Here is a 23582-nt window from a genome sequence, read left to right as displayed (position 1 = left end):
TAATAACCAAATCGGATCTGATCGTATGCACATTCAAATAAACAAAAATAATAATAATCAATGTAACAAAAGTAAAACTCTCTCCCCACGATTTGGTTTCGACTATTTGATCATTAAATTATCTTATGAAAATATTCAACTAAAATCCTAGATCCTTTAGTTTAATGCTTTCTTCAATTCTCTACCTGTAACCATACCAAAAAATCTAAGAAAATCATCTCTTGTGTAAAGCTTCATCAAATTTCGAAATTCAATTCCAACTTTCAACAACAACCACAAAAAAACGTGTAGAAATATATTATTTTCCACGATGAAACCACCTTCATCCATTTTATACTAGTAACTAACTCAATAAGTATCATGGTGCATCTGTCTATATAAATGTAACGCCTTAGCAAAACAAATAACCATAAAAAATGGATAGTCAAAAAAGGAGTTTGGGTTTCTTATCTCTTGCTTTTCTCTTCATCACCTGCTCTTCTGCTGAGTTCCTCATTCACCAGGTTTACTTTTTGTCTTTACCTTCGTTCTTTTGTCTGTTTGTTTAAAGTATTTTCTCAGCGATTACCAAAAGTAGGTTTTAACAATAAGAAAAAAAACAAATCCAGGTCACAGAAGGCAGAGAAACAGAGAACAACAGTTCTTACAGTCTCCAGTCGAATCTTGGTAAGCTTGTTGTCTGAAACCTTTTTTCTTTGTGTTTTCTTATGAACATTTTGAAACCAATTTCCTTATTATTTTTGGGATTATGCAGAGACTAATGAATTACGTGTCTTATTTTTTCAAGGAGTGTGTAAAAATATAAAATCTTACATAGAAAATTTCGATTAAACATAAATTATATATAAAAGAGTGTGTAGAGACTAATGGGCTACATGACTTGGTCTCTAGATCATATGTAAGAACATAAGTCTTTACGTCGAAAGTTCCGATAAAAAATACAAATGTATAAAAATATTTGTATCAATCTATTAATTACCAGGGCAGACTCAAGAATTTTAGGGGCCCCTACGGCAGAAAATTTTTGGACCCTTAAAATTAATATTGATTCAAAGTTTTTAATAATTATTATAAAATAACAAATATTATAAGTATTTTTTATATAAAATGTGTGATGAAAACTAGCATATATATATTTATATAAAATATTTTTAGGCCTTTTATATATATTGTTACATAATATTATATTTTTTTTTTTAAATGGTCTTTAACTATTAAGAAATGGAGGGATATCGGATTGGGTCCGAGGCGGTGGCACCGTTTGTTCCCCACTTAAGCCCGCCCTGTTAATTACAAGTTGATTTTGAGTTGGAATTTCAAGAAATTAACCATTTATTTTCTGAAAAAATCGTTGTTTACAGGAGTGACAAGAGTGTGGAGAGATGATCGACCATCGAGTAAGATAGTGACAATAGCAGGCTACTCCGTGATTAAGGGGAGAGGAGAACCCTACGAATCCTCAGTTTTTGAAGCTGCTGGTTACAAATGGTAAATGATTACATTCTGTTCATTTATTCAACTTATTTATTAATAATTAACATTATGTTGATGAAAAGATAAATAAATCAACAGGAGGTTGGTTTTGTACGTGACTGGTAATAAAAACGACGGTGGAAATGGCTATATATCACTTTACGTGAGGATGGAAGAGACCGAATCACTTCCATATGGTTGGGAAGTCAACGTTGATCTCAAACTCTTTGTCCACAACCCGAAACAACACAAGTACTTAACTGTCACTGGTATATTTCATCACTCATCCTTCATTCGATTTTCATATTTTACTATAGAGATTAGCCTATATAAGCCGAGTCTGATTGCAATATTGACTATTGTAGATGGGGCAGTGAAGCGATTTAACGCAGCGAAAAAAGAGTGGGGCTTCGGACAGTTGATTTCTCTTGCAACATTCGAAAACACGAACCAAGGATACATTGTGCAGGATACTTGTTCTTTTGGTGCTGAGATCCTCATCGTTAAACTGGCTAACCAACAAGAGAAAGTCACATTCATATCAAACCCACCAAATAATGTCTTCACTTGGAAGATTCTTCGATTCTCCAACTTGGAAGATAAATTCTACTATTCTGCTGATTTTCTCGTTGGAGACCGTTATTGGTTAGTACTTGATATGATATCTCACCATATTATGTAGTTGCATAGTTGAATTCTGCAGTGGCCAAGTGTAACATATAACGATTTTGGTTAGTACTTTATTTTGTCACCATATTATATAGTTCAATATGTAATAACGTTTTTCTGGTCAATGAATAATCAGGAGATTAGGGTTTAACCCGAAAGGGAGTGGAGGAGGCAGACCACATGCACTTCCAATCTTCTTATATGCTCAAGGCTTTAGGCCCAACGCAGTTGCTACAAACACTTGGGGTGCGGTTAATCTGCGGTTAAAGAACCAACGTAGCTCCAACCACAGGCAACTATATTGTAAGAAAACTAAACCAATCAAATAAATATTTTGTCTCCAAGAGAAACAAATCGTGTGAAATTAATATCATATTGGTGTATTCTTAATTTTCAGCTGCAGCTTGGTACCCGATCAGAAGTGGTTATGGTGTTGGAGTGAACAATATCATATTGATGGCAGATTTAAAGGATACATCAAAAGGGTATTTGGTGAATGATGCCATTATCTTTGAAGCTGAAGTGGTTAAGGTCTCTGTGACCAACATCGCCCCTGTCTAGTAATCTCTTCTTATTTGTTATCGATCAAACAACCTTATGAATAAAGAGATGTGTGATGTGTTTGTAATAAGATGAAGTTGTTTATCCCTGTGATGTAATCGGTATTCTATCTGTATTCTTGACTTCCATTTTCCTGCTTTGTTATCAATGAATCAAACTCTCTTGGTTTTAACTTCTTTGAAAAATCTCACATCGTAAGTTTAAAAGAACCAAAATTCATATATAAATTGTTTGAGTCAATTTATTCGTTACCAATTAGTTTTGAGTTAAAACAATAGGAACATCTAGATACTGGTCTGCACGGACCACACTCGTCCAATGCGTGGATGTGATTTTTAATTTTGGCGTATGGGTTTTCCTGCAGAACCGGTCATGGATTTTCAAAAGCCACAAGATAAGGAATAAGGTTGTTTTGCACATTTGGAAGTTTTCTTTTAAGAATATGTTTGTCATTGAGCTACATGAACAAAAAGTTTCAGAGTATTACAAAAATAATCAAACATAGTAGATGTCATAAGAGAAGATGTATAGAAAGTACCATGCTATCTGAATCAAAGAAAAACAAACACAATACACTCATAACTAAGATATTAGTCTTATGATATGATGGTGTCACTACAAGAAAACATAGCAATAACAACGAACTTATGAAGAAAACTGTCGTCATTAATTTAACGACGAATTCACAACATTTGTTGCAAATTTTATGTCGAATTTACAACAATCTTTTTACAACGAATTGATGACACAATATTTTCCTTGCAACATTGTGACAAATTTACGACGATATGTGCAATTGACGACGAATAGTGATTCATTGTTAATTCGTCGTAAACCTTGTATAACGATTTATGAACAGCCGAAACCGTCGTTGTTAAGACTATGGTTCTTGTAGTGTGTGCGTTCTAATAGGAGGTTGGAAGAGAGGCTACTGCTTCCACATAAATCAAGGATTAAAATTTTACACCCTCTATGCGATGGAAACTCACCGAGAGAGCATTAGACAATTTCCAAAATTGATGCATTTTGTTTGCCTGCAAGTCTTTTCTCATAAAACCTGAAAGAAATAATTAGTTGAAACAGCTGATCGAAGATCCAAAAATTAGGATACAAATTGCTAAAGTATAAGCTCGAACCATCTAAACTGCTTGACTGTTCTTTTATTCACATTATCGGCTTGAAAAGAATTCAGTTTTGGAGGTCAGTACCCAAGAGATCAATCACACGAATTTTGACCTACAGTAGCATAATAGCGGTCATTCGCTCATTGAAGGAAAAGGTAGAAATAAACAACAAACCACTAAACCGATTTCTTATGGTCGCAAGAAAGAAGAATTAACAAAGCAAAACCACTGAAACACCTAATCAAAAAAGTAATAAAAGGGGAATATGCTCAACAAAGAGGGTGTCCACATGAACAGATTAATTCTAGCCAATCAGATTCTACAAATATGTCATGTCATCACGACTTTAAAAACTTTCGAAACTTTAGAAAATTGTTTTATTTCCAGCCCATTATATTATAGATACGGTGGGCCATTTATAACCCATCTTATTCGTTTTGTTTAAAGTGGCCGAGATCCAAGTTTATTAAACCCCTATTCTGACCCAAATAAGCTTCTAAGTCGCCTAATCGTCATCTTCATCTTGAATCTAGGGTTTCTGCACTGTAGCGACTCACCTCGCTCAAATACGTATCCATTTCCACTTTCTCCACTAAATTCATTAACTCTTCATCTTCCTTTGTCTCTACATCTTCCAGTGTTAACTCAGACCATCATTAATGGTGGGTTTCGTAACCGACTCGGAGTTCCTCTTTATATATAGTTCATGTTACACACCGGAGACGAATATCTCATATCTACTCTCATCCCCTTTGAACCGGCGCAGATTTCATTTGATCCTCGAGAATGTCTTCATCTGCTGCTAATTTTGCTCAATCAGCCATCCTTCGACGACTTGGTCGGACTTTCTGCTTCTGGGATTGGCGTAACGGTGAATTTGTGGCGCGGCTCCATATTGACATGTAAGCTTAATATGTATCCTCCACCTCCAGTTACTTTGTGCTCAAAACTTAAAACTGTGTAATTTAGGATCTCAATTTGTCTCACTTTTGTAATTATTTGTAATAAAGGAATTGTCAAAAAGCCAAAATTTATGGTCTGCTTTATAATCCATTTTTTGTTGATTGACTGATATAGAGTTGAATCTTCCCTTAGATGAGATGAGGGGAAGGACCCACACTCAGTCACCACTGCCGGGTTATTTGAGAGGGTGATATGGAGGCCCTCGCAAGGACTTCCCGATAACTATTTTGGTTTGCAATATGCGGCATGAATCATGGCCCCTGATTGCAGGTTTATATAGTTGAATTATCTTTGATTTGCCTCAGCCATTTTCTTTAGGAAGAAATTACCTTTTTGATACCTTTTAAGCAGCTAAGCAAGAGGTTCTCTTATAATAAGATTTTCAGAAAGTTGATTAATGTCTCATACTTCAGTCCATATGTTTATTTAGTGAACGTTTATTTTATAATAAAAAGAATCTAAGAAAAAGATATGAGATGGGTCTTTTTTTCCTGGGTCATCCAAGACTATTAGTGCTATTTAAACGGATGATTTTACAGAATCTCAAAACAAAGAAGAAAAGCCGGCGAAATAATGATAGTTTCTGGAAACAAACCGACCGAAATTAGCATTTTGTATTTTTATCCATCTATTTATTTTTTTTTCCGTATATATAACTTGTAGAGATCTTTGTATAGTCGCCGTGACTCAATTTTTTTTTTTCATTTTCTGCCATTGGCTTTATCTACTTCTCCACTTATACTCCTTTTTTTCATGAAAGAAGATTTAGGAGGTCACTTATTTTTTTTTAAAAAAAATTAAAATTCATTAAACCCTTTAATGGGGCATCGGAAACAGTACAAAATTCCGATTACCGGAGAAACAGTCCCTCCTAGGTTACAAGGGCAAAGAGAAGCTATACAAACATTTAAATAGCTCAGTCTCCCCAAAGACATTTAAATAACCTTTTTAATAAATTTTAAATGCATGTATAATGTTAACTGTGTGTTCAAAGAAACATTATCGCCGTAATGTAGATTTGGAGTCCGCACGCTGTCCTCCTCCCCAGGGGAGATTTCTTACTACATCTGCTGCATCTAAAGGCGAGAAGAAACCAGCTCATAGGGACAACAACGATGCACCAACAATAAAACTGCCAACGGAAATTGTAGAGATCACAAGTTACCCTCGGACATCAGAAGAAGATAAAGTTGAAATGCCAGCCGATGCGTATGAAAGCACTCAAAAGGGACGGTTACTATGAAAGAAGCAACAGTCTCGGAGATAAATGCGGAAGCTCCCAAGAAAGAATGCAGAAGCAGGTTGTTACTGTCAGGTAAAAGAGATATGGTAAAAGAGACATATGTTATCCTGATAGTAACTTTACAGTTCATTGTGAATAGCTTGTGTGACTGATAGATATGCTCACATACCCTTAGAAGGATCAAGTTTGACCATGTCCACCTAGACACCAAATGTTTTCATCGCGCATTCTTCTCTGCTTTCCTAAGTGATCACGGATTCAAGCAGACACGAAGAAGTCTATAGTCAAATATTTATGTTTCGTTAGTTAAGACCGAGGGACGTTTATTTGTGTACTTTTACAAGACAATTCCCTCACCAACAACTTTATATTAATCAAAGCATATTAACTGCATATATTTATATACAAAACGCTTTTCTTTACAATTATATACAAACCAAGATTTCAATATATCTTGCACATGCATCAACTCAACGCCCAAAAAAACATAAACACAACCTCTTCACTATCTTCCTACACCAAGCTAACATAATTCTATCTTATTAAACCTAACATACAATTTAAATTTTTTCATGTTATTCCATAAATGTCCCTGAGTTTAATATTGATCCTAGATTATTATTAGTGGCGTTTTGTCATTTAACACATATACCTAGTCATAATATATATTAAAAAGCAATTGAGTTTTCCAAAAAGTTTTTAAGCAAATATAAATATACTATCTCGAGTCCTAGAATTACATTATCTGAATGAAACATAACATTAACTAACTAAAATACTGCCTCTGTTCTAAAATAATACATGTTTTAGAAAAAAATGATTATTTTTAAAAGATGCATCTTTTATTTTTTTCAATGCAACTTTTAATAGACAGTAATGGTAAATTGTAAACTTCAAAAAAAATTAATTGTATTTACTAAATTTTGATTGGTTAAAATTTATGGAAATAGTTGGTCACAAAAAAAATATACATATCATACTAAGATTTATTATGTTTTATTGATAAGTTTGAAAACCTAAAACATGTAAAATTTTGAAACAGATGGAGTATAAAACATATAAAATATAAAACAATTTCAGGGTTTAACTTTTACACATCGTGAATTACAGCTAATTATCACATTTTATTTATTTCATACATTAGTTAAATTTTGTTTGATAGTTAATTTTTTTCGATCTTCATTTACAGTGATTATACAATTACGTTTTATAAATTAATCATGCAATTTCTATTTTTGATTACACAAAAATCTATAATAACAATAGTTAAATTAATTACCAATAAATAGCAAAACACCAAACAAAAAAATAGGTCAAAATTAAGTTAAAATTATCAATATATAACTAATAAACTTTTTTTAAAAACAAACAAATACAACAAGATAGCTCATATTGTAATTAAACATCAAAATAAAAAGTATTTATAGTGATTATCTGCTCTACGCGCGGAAAAAGACTCTAGTTTCAATAAAAGACAAAGATCTCGCTCCACAAGAAGGCAGAAATAAACGATAAAATCATCGCTCCACATGGAGCTTGCAACTCCCAAATGTTACTACACACAAAACGAAGAAGATTTGAAATTGATCAACCTCTTTGCATAAGACCTGAAGTTCTCAAGCTCAAAATCACCACCGAAGAAAGAACTAACACACAGAATGAAAGAATATGAGGGTCCACTCACAACGTCAGCGACAAACCACTGAACGCTAGATCAAACCCGTAAGATGGCAAATTCTGCCTCGTTCATGTGGGTTTGATGTTAGAATTTTTATTTTTCACATTTTGAAGTTTATAAACTCAAAACTTGTTTAGGAATGTCAATTTGAATTCAACACACACTAAAGATTAATATTATAAACTAAAAGCCGATTTTGTTTTTACAAACCATTAAAGGACTACAAGTCCATGCTTTGTCTGATTGGCTCAAGGCCGGCTATGTTCGCATGCCATCTCTGATATGCTGCTCCACAAACTGATTTATGCCTCCATACTTATTATCATTGGCTGATCCAATGGAAGGGGCACAACCGATTGAAACTTAGCCTATTGGTTAAGGTTTAAATACTTCTACATCCAACTCTGAGGTTTGAATTTTAGACTATGCAATTTCTTGTAGATTACATGCGGAGGTTCCAGAATATTGTAGGAAAAATCGTTCGTTATGATTGTCTGATGTGGTGAGAGTTTCTCCATCAAAAATATCGTACATGCATAACCGTCCGTCGATCCAAGTGTTTTGGGAGTGCTTCATCGTGAAATCATAATTCGTGGAGTTATTCATCAGTATCACATATGTTACATGTAGTTGGTCATATGCAATACAATTATAGATTATATGATAATGTAATGTGTGTTGATCCGTGTTAAAAATCACTTCTTTCTATTTTAAAATCACTTTTTTAAATGTGTCAAAATGCGGATGATGTTTAAGCCAATCAAAAATATAGGTCTTTAGTTTATTACAGCCGATTTGATTTTACTCAAGCGAAAGAGCATGCTATATTTATAATAATCATTCTTATTGATGAGTTTCACAAAGTTTCGATGTGAGACATTTACACTTTGTAAATATATCTCAAATATATTTAAAACGTTAACTGTTATAGATATTTCTGTATAAATTAGTTTCTAATCTCGAGGATATATAATATTCTAAATATTGTTAGATCCAAAAAAATCTTGTTAACCATAATTTATATTATATTTTTTTATTTTTAAAATATTAATACGGAAATAAATAGCAAGAAAATAGAGAAATATGTTTAGGGATTTATGTTCTTAAATGTCCAAAATACTCTTGATGAATGACACAAATTTTCTCTTTGCAAGTTTCATATAAATGTGTCAAATATTTGTAAACTCATGTTTTTGTATATTATTAAGCTTTTATTCAAATGTGGGAAAGCACTTGGAGTTCAACATTGTAGAGAGTAGTTGTTCATGTGTTTTACTTGGTGACAATATTCTCCTTGTTGAATTCAAAAACTTAGCCGAATTTCCAGTTTTGCAGTTGGAAAAACGCTAATCCGGCAACCTAATACGATTTTGGCTACTCGAACCAATTAATCGGTAAAAAACTGTCGATTTAATATAACTAAACACTATTACTCGGATTAATTACCTAAGAGTAATAAAAAATTTTGTTTAAATCAAATCAAAAGATATGCTTTGGGTTTACTACGGCCCATTTGATTTTACTCAAGCACAAAAAACATGCTATATTTATAGTAATTATTTTTGTTGATGAGTTTTACAAAGTTTTGATGTGGATATTTACACTTCATATATATAAAGATCTCAAATATATTTAATGCTTATAGATATTTCTTAAATATATAATATTCTAAATCTTGTTAGGTCAATAAAATCTTGTTAACCACGATTTATATTATATTATATTTTTAAAAATATTAATAAATAGCAAGAAAATAGGGAAATATGTTAGGTGTTTTAATGATTAGAACGTTCAAATTACCTTTAATGAATGACACGCTTTTTTCTTTGTAAGTTTCATATAAATGTGTCAAATATATGTAAGTTTATGTTTTTTTATATATTATTAAACTTTAATTCAAAATGCGGGAAAGCATTTGGAATTCAATGTTTTCGAGAGTTGTTCATATTTTCACATGGTGATAATATTCTCCACGTTGAATTAAAAAACATGGCCGAATTACCGGTTTTGCAGCTGGAAAAACGCTAATAGGGGCAACCTACCGTGATTTTGGCTATTCAGCACAATAAATCGGTAAATATTTAAACAATTAATATAACATAACTAAACAATATTACTCAGATTAATTGCCAAAGTGTAATAATTTTTTTTTAAACCCAATCAAAAGGATAGGCTTTGGATTTTTTACTGCCCATTTGATTTTACTTAAGCAAAAGAGCATGCTATATTTATAGTAATCATTCTTATTGATGAGTTTCACAAAGTTTCGATGTGGGACATTTGCACTTCATATATATAAAAATCTCAAATATATTTAATGTTTATAGAGATTTCCTAAATAAATCATTTCCTAAAATCTCAAGGATATATAATATTCTAAATATTGTTAGGTCAATAATATCTTGTTAATCACGATTTATATTATATTATTTATTTTTAATAATATTAATAAAGAAACAAATAGCAAAAAATGAGGGAAATATGTTAGGTGGTTTAGTGTTTTAAAACTTTCAAATTACTATTAATGAATGATACAATTTTTTTTTGTAAGTTTCATATAAATGTGTCAAATTGTAAATTTATGTTTTATATATTATTAAAAAAATTTAAAGTATGTTGACAATATTCTCTTCTTTGAACTTAAAAAATTGGCCGATTTACCGGTTTTGAAGCCAGAAAAACGCTAAAGGAGGTCACCCACTGCGATTTTGGCTACTCGACACAGTAATTTTTTTGCAGTCAGAAAAACGCTAAAGGATATCACCCACCGTGATTTTGGCTACTCGACACAATAAATCCGTAAAGATTTAAACGATCAATTCAACATAACTAAACGTTATTACTCGATTAATTGTCGAATATTAATGAAAATTTTGTTGTTTAAACCCAATCAAAAAGATAGACTTTGAGTTTACTGCGGCTCGTTTGATATTACTCAAGCAAAATATCATGCTATATTTATAGTAATCATTTTTGTTGATGAAAATCACAAAGTTTCGATGTGGGAAATTTATCTAACATATATATAAAAATCTGAAATATATTTAATGCTTATAGATATTTTTTTATATACATTATTTCCTAAAATCTTGAGAAAAGATTGATAAGGAAACTAAATTAAATACATTAAAATGATGAAGAATCAAATAGAAAAATAATCGTAGAACGGATTAGAATTAGAAAAACGCGGTTTAATGCCAAACCATTAAAATGGTTTAAATGAAAACGGCGCAAAAAGTTCTAGTTGTCCTTAATGAAAGAGACGGGAAGGTTAATCGATAGGGACTATTAAAGTAAAAAAAAATCCGAAATATATAATATTTGAATATTTATGAAGTATTAGGTGATAGTGATACTAACTTCGGCAGTGAAGTCGCATTTCTCTCTCATCTATGTTCCCTTTCTTCCATCTTTCACAGGGAAGAGAGAAAGCGACTTTCTTTTGATCGCCGGTTTTTCTCCGGCTTGGCTTCCCGATTGTCGGGGTTAGGTCTCTGGGTAGTGGTGGCTTCTATAGCACCCTACGCCGGCTTTGTCTCTGGGAAGCGGTGGCTCCGGTAGCACCGTCTTCGTCGGCTTCTCCCTGGGAGTTCCCGGGTTGGTGTTCCGATCTACGCTTCTTCTCTTCATCTGTCCTATCGACTCTTGGTCTGAGGATCCATGTTCTCTTTCTTCCCCTTGGTTAGGGTCGACTCGTCTTCAAGCTTATTTGAATCAATAAAGATGGTGGTTCACTCGCTTAAGTAAGTTGGAGCTCTGGATCGATTGTAGACGATTGATATCTCTTTTTGAAGCGTAGATTCGTCGGTCAAGATCCTTCGACATGAGCTTTGGTGGATCGATCTTTTGATCGATTTATTATCGAGTTCGGGTTCGCCGATGGCGGAGCTTGGTCGTGCCTCTTCTCTGACTCCGAAGGAAGATGACGGCTTCTCGCTTGGACGCGTGTCTTCTGGCTTGCTGACACAACCGTACACATGTGGTGTGGACGCGGTATCTTCCCCAATGGTTTTCTTCTTTGGGCTTATGGGCCGAAAGTTGGTTTTGTATAGTTTGGGCTGTTGCTCCTTTGTTTTTCTTGTGTTTGGGGCCATGCCTGTTGGGCTTGGTTCTCTTAATAAAATACCAGTGAAAAAAAACTTAGGCAGTGAGTCAATCGTGCAACTATTTAAGTGAGTCAATCGTGCAACTATTTAAGTTGTTTTCGTACGTAGAAGAGAGAGAAAGAAATATCACTAGTATCACTTATATTATCTATTTATCGCGCACACACACGATTTGTTTATATAGGGAGTAAGAGCCGGTGTTATAAACCGACTTAAACAATACGACAAAGTATAAGTCTTATCATGTGTAAAGAGATAATCTCTGAAAGCTGTTAGGCTTCGAATGAGAAATACGGATTTAGCGTTGCGGATTAAGCGGAACGAATGAAACAAAAGTGGTTCTAATGGTACAAGAGTGGATCAAACGGATCTAACGGTCTAAAACATATGTACGAATGATGGAAATGAATATAAAAGTGGTTCAAAATACTGTACAATTTTAAATTAGTCTATATAAAATTTTATAACATAATTTATTTTTAATTAAAAAGAGTTATTTAAAAAAATCATTATGAATAACAAAATTGTTATTTAGAAGCTGATAGAAAATTATTTTAAACATATATATTATTATTTTGAGTTTTCAAGTTAAATATATATATATACATATATATATATATATATCTGATTTTGGATGATCTTAAAATAGTTATATTCGATAAATCAATTTAAGTTTACTCAGTTAGTAATCATTTTGTAAAACAGACGTAAACAAAAATATTATACTCCTTCCGTTTCATATTGTAAGTAGTTTTAGGGAAATTTTTTTGTTTTAAATAGAAGTAGTTTTCATATTTCTAGGTAACTTTTACATTTATTGAATATAGTGAAACCAATCAAATTAAATTGACTTATTTTTTATTGTTTAAATTATATCTAACCTATTTATTATACAATACTTTTTAAACCATAAGTTTTCTTAATCTTTGTGTTTTTAGGCAAAACTATTTAAATTATAAAACGCAGGGAGTACTATTTGAAGAGAAAATCAAGGAAAAATCAATTTCCACCACACATTAACACTTTTCATATTTAACTATGTTATTATTGCATAAAAAAACTAATGTTATTACCAATTTTGAAAATGTGTGCAAGATCCACTTTGTTTGTATGAAACCACTCCTTATACGAGTGAAAAGCGTTTCTTTCTTTTTTCTTGTGTATGCTCCACTTATTTGGCCCACTTGCGTATGATTCACCGTAGGTGTGACCGGTGACCAATGAAATGAGAAAAAATATTCAATTCTTTATAATTTCCATAAAAATATATCGTTCATAAGGAATTAATTTTCTTTTATATTTCTTATCATTTTTTTTGTAGCGAATAACAAAGTAAAATTATTCCTCATTATTTTTGAGAAAGAATAATCATTCCCACTTATTTTTTTATTTTATTATTTTTCATTCCCTTTTTATTTGTTCTAAGTGTTCCTTGAATGGTCACCGGTCACACATTTTCATATTATCTCATATATACGTGAATGGATACGAATAATGGACGCTCTACCCTTGTTTGTCTCATGAAACCCATTTTCTCTTGGTATTCTTGGTGGGACATTGAAACTCAGTTCTTGAACTTTTCCTGGAAAATTTTCGTTGTTTACAGGAGTGACAAGAGTGTTGAGAGAAGAGCGACCATCGAGTAAGATAGTAACTATAGCAGGCTACTCCGTGATTAAGGAGAGAACCGAACTCTACGAGTCCTCTGTTTTCGAAGCTGCTGGTTACAAATGGTTAATGATCTTAACGGCTTTTCTTTTCTTTTATTCAACATATTTATTAATTAGGATTATTTTTATGACAAAAAAAAAACAGGAGGTTGTTAATGTACATGAATGGTAATAAAAACGACGGTGGAAATGGCTATATATCACTATACGTGAGGATGGAAGAGACCGAATCGCTTCCATATGGTTGGGAAGTCAACGTTGATCTCAAACTATTTGTCCACAATCCAAAGCAACACAAGTACTTGGCTGTCACAGGTATATATGTTCATCATTCATCATCCATTTGCTTTCATATTACTAACTAAATAGGAATAAAACAACCAATAAAAATAACTCAGTTAGACTAGCTACATGCATCTTTATTTGGCGGTTGTAGATGATAAGATTTGACTATAAGCTGAGTTTGGTTATAATTTTGGACTATTGCAGATGGAGCAGTCAAGAGATTCACCGCGGCGAAAAAAGAGTGGGGATTCGGACAGTTGATTTCCCTCGCAACGTTCCAAAACGCGAACCAGGGGTACATTGTGCAGGACACATGTTCTTTTGGTGCTGAGATCCTCATCGTTAAACCGGCCGAGAAACAAGAGAAAGTCACATTTATATCAAACCCACCAAACAATGTTTTCACTTGGAAGATTCTTCGTTTCTCCACCTTGGAAGATAAATTCTACTATTCTGATGATTTTCTCGTTGGAGACCGTTACTGGTTAGTACTTTATATAGTTGCATATTTGAATTCCTTTAATAACGGTTTTTGGTTGATGTATAATCAGGAGATTAGGATTTAACCCGAAAGGGGATGGAGATGGCAGACCACATGCACTTCCAATCTACTTATATGCTCAAGGCTTTAGGCCAAACGCAGTTGTTACAAACACTTGGGGAGCGGTTAATCTACGATTAAAGAACCAACGTAGCTCCAACCACAGGCAACTATATTGTAAGAAGACTAAACCAATAAAAATAATTTTTTATTTCCAAGAATAATCGGTGAATGAAATTAATATTTTTTTTCTTTATTTCAGCTGCAGCTTGGTACCCGATTCGAAGCGATTATGGTGTGGGAGTGAACAATATCATATTGATGAAAGATTTAAAGGATACATCCAAAGGGTATTTGGTGAATGATGCTATTGTCTTTGAAGCTGAAATGGTTAAGGTCTCTGTGACCAACATCGTCCCCGTCTAGTGATCTCTAAATCTTTGTCTTGGATCAAACAACATTATGAATAAAGAGATGTGTGATGTGTGTTGTAATAATAAGATGAAGTTGTTGCTCCTTGTGATGTAATCGTCATTTCTGTTCTTTGAGTTTGTTTTCTCCTTTGTTATCAATGAAATAAAACTCTCTTGCTTTTAACTTTTCTGAAAAATCTCACATAGTTTTAAAAAGCCAACACATATATAATTTTTTTGAGTCAATTCATTCATTACTGATTTTGAGTTAAAACAGTCGAAACATCTTAAGATATTGGTCTTCATGGACCACACTGGTCCAATGCGTGAATGTGAAATTTTGGCATATGGGTTCTCCTGCACGAACCGGTATCTTCAAAAGCCACAAGATAAGGAAAAAAATTGTTTTTGCACTTTTGAAGAAAAAACTTTAATGCTTGTTTGGCATTAAGCAACATGAGTAAAAAGTTCTAGAGTATTACAAAAAGAATGAAAACATATGGCGGCCATACCAGTAAGTATGTCATAAGAAAGGACATATAGAATCAAAATACCAAAAGGCTATACGAATCAAAGAAAAACAAACACAATACACTCACAACAAAGACAGTAGTTATGCATTCTAATAGGAGGTTGGAAGAGAGGCTAATGCTTCCGCAGAAATCAAAGATTGAAATTTTACAGACGGAAACTCATCGAGAGAGCATTAGATAATTTCTGAAATTGATGTCTTTACGTTTGTCTACAAGTCATTTTTTAATAAAATTTGAGAAACGGTTGATCGAAGATCCAAAAATTAAGGGACAAATTGTTAAACATAAACTCGAATCTTTTTAAATTGTTTTGCTCTTCTTTTATCCACATTAGTAGCTTGAAAAAAAAATCAATTTTTGGAAGTAAATCTCCAAGAGATCAATCCCACCAATTCTGACCTACTGTAACCTAATAGAGGTCATTCGCTCATTGAAGGAAAAAATCCTTTGTATCCTAAAGCACAAGTCACTTAACGAATCAAATTTTGACAAATGAAAAATGTTTTATTTAAAAAAAAAGTTTGATTAAAATAAATTCATCATCCCTAATTTTCATCAACTTCATCCTAAATTTTCTCAAATATCACATTCACATTGTTGAATTGTCATGATTTCAAACCGTTTTTTTTCTTATATAAAATTTAATCTCTGATTTACTTTCTGCTTTCTTTCCCCCTTTTTCTACCATCTCCATTATCAGTTTTGCTCTCTACGATTCTTCATAAATATTTTTGGAGCATATCAAAACTTTTTTTTATTTATTGCATGGATTATACTTCAAAAAACATTATCAACAAAATTTTAGATAGATACAGTGGAATTATGGGAAGAGGCTGATACTAGTACTTTGATTTTGAAGAAATTCAATTTTACAGATCATGGAGTTAACAGTTTGGAAAGATGGGATGGAGTATAGACAAAGTTATTCTCGTGGAAAGCCCATAACTACACTCACATGCAGTAAATTTGCAGTCGCTTCAAGGGGGACTAAAGATACAAGCATCGGTTTTGGCCAGACAAAAAAAGGTTAACATGTGTTCCACTTTAAGTACTTTTCTTTGGTTTGTTGATTAATTTTTCTTTGCTGGTGTGTTAAAAAAAAATGTGTTTGAAAAAATATTTCCTTTGCTGGATCAGTTATTTTTCAATATTCACCAATGCAATTGATTTCGCCAACAAAACTATTGCTGGACGTACGAGGGAACCTGCATTTATGAATCCAGAGGTGAATTTACTTTAATTATTTTTTGTAACTGAAATTTAATTAATTAATACTGGGAAATTCATTATAGCAAAATAAAAATCAAACAAAATTTGTCAGTTTTAATTTTTAAATTAAAAACTATCAGAATAAAAGTTGTGGGTTAATTTTTAATTTTTAAAAATTTGTGGGTTAATTTTGTTTAAATGTGTGCTTTCTAAAAAAAATATGTTAGGTGAATTAACATAAATGTCACTGAATTATTTTAAACTGTAAAATAAAAAGAAAATAAATTTATTAGATTTATCATATTTAAAGTTACATTAAATTAAATTAAGTATTTATTATTCAGTAAGAAATTATCGAGTAAATTAAAGTCTCAAATAAAGTATATTTTAACTATATTTTATATTATTGAACTTTCAAAAATAAATAAAATATATTTCAATGAAGGTGCCTCTAAAATTATGTGATGTTCATATAATATTTTAAATAATATCTATTCTGATTGAAAATTATGACTTTTGATCAAATAATTTTACAAACAGTAAATTAACCCATGCGTAGCATGGGGTTACACTAGTAAACAATAAACCACTGAACCGATTTCATCACAGTAACAAAGGATGTTAAACAAAGTGAGACCATTAAAAGTCTGAAACGCCTAATTTCGATAAATACAAAGACCTTGTTCCTAAAAGGGTTTTTAATGATTTAAACCCCAAGTATTTTTAGATTGAAGAAAAATCTTCATCTAATATTTTATGTTTTTAAACTTTCAACTAAGATTCCGTTAGTTTATTAACCTCTCCGTTAACATTTCGTTAACTTGAAACGCTGAGTTTCATTTTTCTTTTTTTGAGCAAACAGATATTTCATTAAAAAAGAGGGATCTTACACTCCCATAAAGGATGACATAGTCTCAGCCAGTGATGTCTTTGCGATGAGATAAGCATTACAGTTTTGTAACCAAGGAATGAAACAGAAGGAAATAACTTCGAAATTAGAGCTAAAATGATAAATATCAAACAAAATACCAAACAACCAAGGCCTAGACTCTTTCCCTTTCAAGAGGTTGACGAGGGTGAGGGAGTCAGTCAAGATCACGAGGGATTTAATGTTTGCGAATGCAGCCGTCATGACCGCCAAACGAATTGCTAAGGCCTCAGCCATTAGTGCAGAAGAAACTAGGGTCTGAGTTTCGGACAATAGTGGAAGTCGAGAAGCGGAAGGTCCCGAAAATATGCCTCCCAGACCGCAAGTCTCGGATCGTGCATCCCATGCTGCGTCCACATGGAAAGAAGTGATTACGCTGTCAACAGGAGGGACTGGAGCGGGCCGTTGTTGGGGCCTATCAGAGCGGGCCATAGTGGGGATTAACGTCTGAGCCGTTTGCCATTCAAAAGCATCTCGAACAGACTTAGTAACAATCTCTATAGCAGAGTAAGTGTGGTTCTCAAAGCATAGCTTGTTTCGCGCTTTCCATAAGTTCCAGAGAACCCAAGGCCACAGTGGTATTGTAACACCAGAAGGAGGGAGATTACGTCGCGGTATGCACAATGGAGATGAGTTCCTGGATAGAGGGAGTTAGAGGAGACGGGACCGTTGCCATTGGGACCAAACGCCAGACCTGAGAGGCCACTGGAAAGTGGAGGAAAACATGAAGATCATCTTCAGTGCCATTGAAGTTTTTACACGGAAAGCGTGGAAGTCCTCTAGTGGCTAGGTTCCCGCTGACTGGAATAGCCTTTCTTGCCAATTTCCAGAGAAAATCTTTGAGTTTAGGAGATGTTTGAACATTCCAAATATTCTTCATCCAATCAAAGGGAGTAGGAATAGTTGTGGAAGTTGTGAGTGACGCTAAGATTCCAACATTGTAGCCTGATCGAGTAGTATAAGTGCCAGACTTATCAGGTAACCAAGCCAGATTATCCTAAGAGGGCGCGGAGATCGTGTATAGGCGCATGATATGGTCCTCGTAATGAGGCAAATACTCTCTGATCTTATCTCGATCCCGACCGTTTGTGAGAGGGCAGAGGAGATCACTAACCATGAGGTTTGTAGATGATACGTTTGGAGGTCCAATCGGGGTGGAAGGTGTGTCACAGCTGAGCCAAGGATCGCTCCAGACCCTAATCTTGTTTCCATCTCCCACTGTCCAGCTGAGTCCCTTACGGAGGAGTTCTCTTCCCGCGAAAATGCTCCTCCAGCCGTGCGAGGCTACAGACGGAACAGAGCAATCCAGAAAGGAGGAGTTCCAAGCGTACTTTCCAAGTAATACACGGGCGACCAAAGAGTTAGGATCAGATATGAGCCGGCATCCTATCTTAGCTAGCAAAGCATCAATGAAGGTCTCGATGTCCCGGAACCCAAGACCACCTGCGAGTTTCGGTAAGGTGAGAGTTGACCAAGCAACCCAACACATCTTCTTCTTGTCCGGGTTTGCGTCCCACCAGAAACGGGTAAGGATCGATTGAATTTGCTTACAAAGCGATAATGGGATCTTAAAGCAGGACATAGCTTAGCACGGCATGGCAGAGAGAACGGCTTTTAAAAAGCACTTGCTTTCTGGCGCCTGACAAAAACCTCGAAGTCCAACTAAAGGTTTTTTGTCGGATACGATCCACTATGGAGGCGAAGATGTCTCTTTTTCGACGACCAAAAAGCTCCGGTAATCCTAGATATTTTCCCATACCTCCCTCAGCCTCAATAAATAGGGTATGCCTGACCCTTGTTTTGACCTCTGATGGCGTTTTAGCTGAGAACGTAATGGTGGATTTGAGCAAATTGATCCGCTGACCCGATAGAGTTTTGTACTGATTCAGAATCGTCGAGAGCGCAGTGACACTAGCCGGGTTAGATTTGTAGAAGAACATGGTGTCATCCGCAAACAACAAGTGGTTTATTGCCGGGCTGTGTCGTGAGACTCGGACTCCAGCCAAGGATCCATCATCCATCGCCTTATCACAAAGGGCTGACAAGACCTCGGTACAGAGTATAAATATATAAGGAGATAGCGGGTCCCCTTGCCGTATTCCACGGGATGGTTTGACGTATACTTGGGGTGATCCGTTCACCAGGAAGGAGTAGGAGACAGATTCGATGCATGTCATAACCCAGCTGATCCATCTCTCGGCAAAACCCATATGTGTAAGAACAGACTTGATAAAGCCCCACTCAAGACAATCATATGCCTTGCTCATGTCCGTCTTTACTGCCATGGAGCAACTTTTCATATCTTCCGACGTTCTAAGATAATGCAGCGTCTCATGGGTGATCAACACATTGTCACCAATCTCCCTTCCTGCCACAAAAGCCGTTTGGGACTTAGAGATCAGTAATAGGAGCAGCGGTTTGAGACACTTGGACAAGATTTTCGCTATAATCTTGTAATGGGTGTTGCAAAGGGCTATGGGTCTGTAATCAGCTACACTTCTAGGCGCTGTAATCTTAGGTATAAGGCAGATGTGGGTCTCGTTCTGTTGGGGATGGAGACAGTCGGAGGAAAAGAACTGCTTAACATCACGGCAAACATCACCGGAGATGATGTGCCAGTACGTCTGATAAAACTTGGCGGAGAAGCCATCCGGGCCTGGAGCCTTACCTACATTGATTGACATAACTGCTCGATGAATTTCCGAATCACTCGGCAAGGTTGTTAGAGCTTCATTCATCTCAGCTGAGACCTTACAAGATAGGATAGAGGATAAGGCAGAGAAGTCAGAGGTGCCATTGGAGGTGAAAATCTCGTTGAAATACTCTGTAATAACCTCTGCGATCTGAGGTTCTTCATGTACCGCCCTGCCATCTTTATCCTCTAGAACCAAGAACGAGTTCAGCAGTCTGCGTTGGCGAGTAATGGCATGGAAGAAGCCAGTGTTACGATCTCCATCCTTTAGCCACTGAATCATACTGCATTGTTGCCAAAACTGCTCCTCTTCTCTATATGCAGTACGTAAAGTAGTAGTAAGGGAGTCTATGCGCTGTATGTCCGGGATCGCAGCTGACAGAGCTATTTCCAGTTCCGCCTGAGTTTTATCGATCAGCATATTGCTCTTGGCATTTTGTTCCTTAGCCCATTTAATAATGCCACGCCTAACCGCATCAAGCTTCGAGATAACAGAGGCAATGGGAGAGTGGTTCCAGGCCAAGTCCACAATGCCCTCAACTTCCGGATTCTCAGTAAGAGATCTATTGAATCGGAAAATTCCACGTTTCTTATGGCCGGGTCTGCTGAAGTAGGTCATAAGGGGCCGGTGGTCAGATCCCTCGAACCTTAGGTATCTACTCCTGCCCATGGGAAAAGACTCACTCCATGCACAGTTAACCAGTGAGAGATCCAGTCTTGATCGTATGAAATGAGTGTATCTATTGCCTCTCTACGAAAGTTGATTGCCAGAATGCTTAAGGTCCCAAAGGCCATTCTGCGAGACAAAGGATCTGAAGGCGGTGAAGGAGCCCTCCCAGCGAGCCGGGCCTCCCACCTTTTCTGAGTTGTCTAATATTTCGTTGAAATCGCCCGATAACAACCATGGGGAATCTCTGCCCAAACCGACCTGAGAAAGCTTGTTCCAAAAGGCGGAACGGTTCTCAACAGCCGGGGCTCCATAAACGAAGGAGATGAAGGAGGAAGAGCCTTTAAAGGTAACCTCCGTGTCGATCAAATTGGATAGGGATTCCAGGATGTTAATATCAACGTTGTCTTTCCATAGTAAAGCCAAGCCACCACTACATCCAACAGGTGGGATTGAGAAGTATTTTGTGTACTGGAAGTCTTTTGTCTTCTTCTTGATGAAATCATCATCATTCTTGGTCTCCATAAAAAAACATAATATCCGGGGATTTGGTGCGACACAGCTCCTGGAGATGACGAATTATCAAGGTGCTTCCCAAACGCTGAGTTTCATTAAAAAGAAAAAACAACATGTAGTTATCCAAAAACATGCGTCATTTAATAAACTAAAAAACAAACAAACTCCCCTTGCCTTGAACCCGGATCCTTTGCATCTGCCCTTAGACATTTGCCACTTGGACTAATTAAGAATCATTTTGTACGTTCGCATCTTTATTAATTTACAGCTTTTGGTCTATTTGATTCCAAATCTCGAAGATAGGGGTGTCAAAATGATCTATAGCTCATGATCTGGCTCAGTTCAGCTCGTTTTTTCATGAGCACGATCTTTATATTTTAAGCTCATTTAATAAATGAGTATAACGATCGAGCTTAAATTAGATCACGAGTTATATGAACGATCTTTAATGAACATGAGCTTACTCATGAGCTTGTTCATTTTTTACTTACAATATATTATATTTGGATAATTTCTATTTTTAATGTAAAAAAGTGATAATTTCTATATTTATCATATTTATCTTCTAAAATTAAAATGTCAAACCAAATCTTTTTAAAAGATAATATCTATATTTATCATATTTATCTTCTAAAATTAAAATGTCAAACCAAATCTTTTTAAAAGATAATATCTATATTTATCATATTTATCTTCTAAAATTAAAATGTCAAACCAAATCTTTTTAAAAGATAATATCTATATTTATCATATTTATCTTCTAAAATTAAAATGTCAAACCAAATCTTTTTAAAAGATAATATCTATATTTATCATATTTATCTTCTAAAATTAAAATGTCAAACCAAATCTTTTTAAAAGATAATATCTATATTTATCATATTTATCTTCTAAAATTAAAATGTCAAACCAAATCTTTTTAAAAGATAATATCTATATTTATCATATTTATCTTCTAAAATTAAAATGTCAAACCAAATCTTTTTAAAAGATAATATCTATATTTATCATATTTATCTTCTAAAATTAAAATGTCAAACCAAATCTTTTTAAAAGATAATATCTATATTTATCATATTTATCTTCTAAAATTAAAATGTCAAACCAAATCTTTTTAAAAGATAATATCTATATTTATCATATTTATCTTCTAAAATTAAAATGTAAAACATACATATAAGACATTGAAAATGAATTGGCTCAAGACTCTCACGAAGAATAGGGATTTGGATCATTAGTTTTGCTTTAATTTAATTTATATTAGGTGTTGTTTTTTTTATTTTTGTCATGGGTTGGTTTTTATTTAGTATTTAATATTTATGTTTTGGATTTTTTAATATTTAAATTTTGAACAATATTATAGAAGTTATTTTATCACTATTTTATTTTATAATTAATATTTTTATTTAGATCACGAATTAGTTCATTTAACACATGATCTAGATGATCTAAGTTCGAGTTTACATATTGAAGCTCATATAATAAATGAGCTGAGCTGAGCTACCTCATGAAAGAGCCGAGCTCACTATGAGCTGAGGTGAGTTGAGCGAGTTAACTCATTTTGACACCCCTACTCGAAGACAAAGACGACTCCTTCTTATCTTCAAACCAACCGATCTTCAATAGAAATCTATTTGAACCAAAGCGATGAAACCGGTTCAATCATCACCAGGAGTAACCGTTCCGGTTAAGAATCGTCCTCCCCCGTCCAGACCTTTTCTTACCTCTCCTCAGCGTGACCAGGGGCGGTCGTACACGGTTGACTACGGGGGCACGTGCCCCCTACTACTTTTAAAAAAAAATTATATATAGCCAAGATAAGTTAAAAGTCTTAATGGTTGAGCTTCCAATCAACAGTTCAAAGTCAGAGACACAATTTGTAGCATATCCTATATATAATTATGTATGACAAATATATTGTATCTCATATAAAAGTACAAACAAGTTTAGTTTTAAAAGCCCAACTAGATCTTGACCCGCACAACCGTGCGAATGATTATTTTATTTTTACACACATAATTATTTGTTTTACATGATTAATTGTAATATTTACCATATTACTAATTGTTTAATATAACATTTTAATACACAACAAATTTATAGTTCACATGCAATAATTTAATTTATTTGTTTTAATTTTTTCATATTTTAAATCATGTGATACAAAATTCTAAATTTAAAAATTTTACTACTGAACGATCAAAAGAATTATTGAAAAAATTATATTAAATTAATATCGCAGATTAATACAAAAATGTACATGCGGTTAGTTATAATTAGAAAATTAGTTAGATATTTTAAAATTTTGTTT

General features: G+C 34.1%; 1 protein-coding gene across 2 annotated transcripts; it reads left to right on the top strand.

Moving 5' to 3' along the window:
• The first annotated feature begins 416 nt into the window (after window positions 1-416).
• Window positions 417-14822, top strand: LOC106302202. Of its 2 annotated transcripts, none has more exons than XM_013738740.1 (7): window positions 417-503; window positions 609-666; window positions 13424-13550; window positions 13633-13802; window positions 13977-14256; window positions 14324-14490; window positions 14576-14822. In XM_013738740.1, the coding sequence occupies exons 1-7, from the start codon at window positions 417-419 to the stop codon at window positions 14737-14739; spliced, it is 1053 nt and encodes a 350-aa protein (XP_013594194.1). In that variant the 3' UTR covers window positions 14740-14822. The 2 variants fall into 2 exon arrangements, with proteins under 2 accessions (XP_013594194.1, XP_013594195.1); XM_013738741.1 differs by lacking the exons at window positions 13424-13550; window positions 13633-13802; window positions 13977-14256; window positions 14324-14490; window positions 14576-14822 and adding exons at window positions 1362-1488; window positions 1573-1742; window positions 1839-2118; window positions 2279-2445; window positions 2540-2822.
• The last annotated feature ends 8760 nt before the right edge of the window (window positions 14823-23582 follow it).

The sequence above is a fragment of the Brassica oleracea genome, chromosome C7, assembly GCF_000695525.1.
Source record: "Brassica oleracea var. oleracea cultivar TO1000 chromosome C7, BOL, whole genome shotgun sequence".
Classification (NCBI taxonomy): Eukaryota; Viridiplantae; Streptophyta; class Magnoliopsida; order Brassicales; family Brassicaceae; genus Brassica; species Brassica oleracea.
The sequence above is the reverse complement of the archived record's forward strand: the minus strand, read 5'-3'. Positions and strand labels throughout refer to the sequence as shown.

Coding starts and splice junctions, on each gene's coding strand:
- LOC106302202 (XM_013738740.1), top strand. CDS start 417: ATGGATAGTCAAAAAAGGAGTTTGGGTTTCTTATCTCTTGCTTTTCTC. Junction 504..608: donor CTGAGTTCCTCATTCACCAG/GTTTACTTTTTG, acceptor AAACAAATCCAG/GTCACAGAAGGCAGAGAAAC. Junction 14,257..14,323: donor CTCGTTGGAGACCGTTACTG/GTTAGTACTTTA, acceptor ATGTATAATCAG/GAGATTAGGATTTAACCCGA.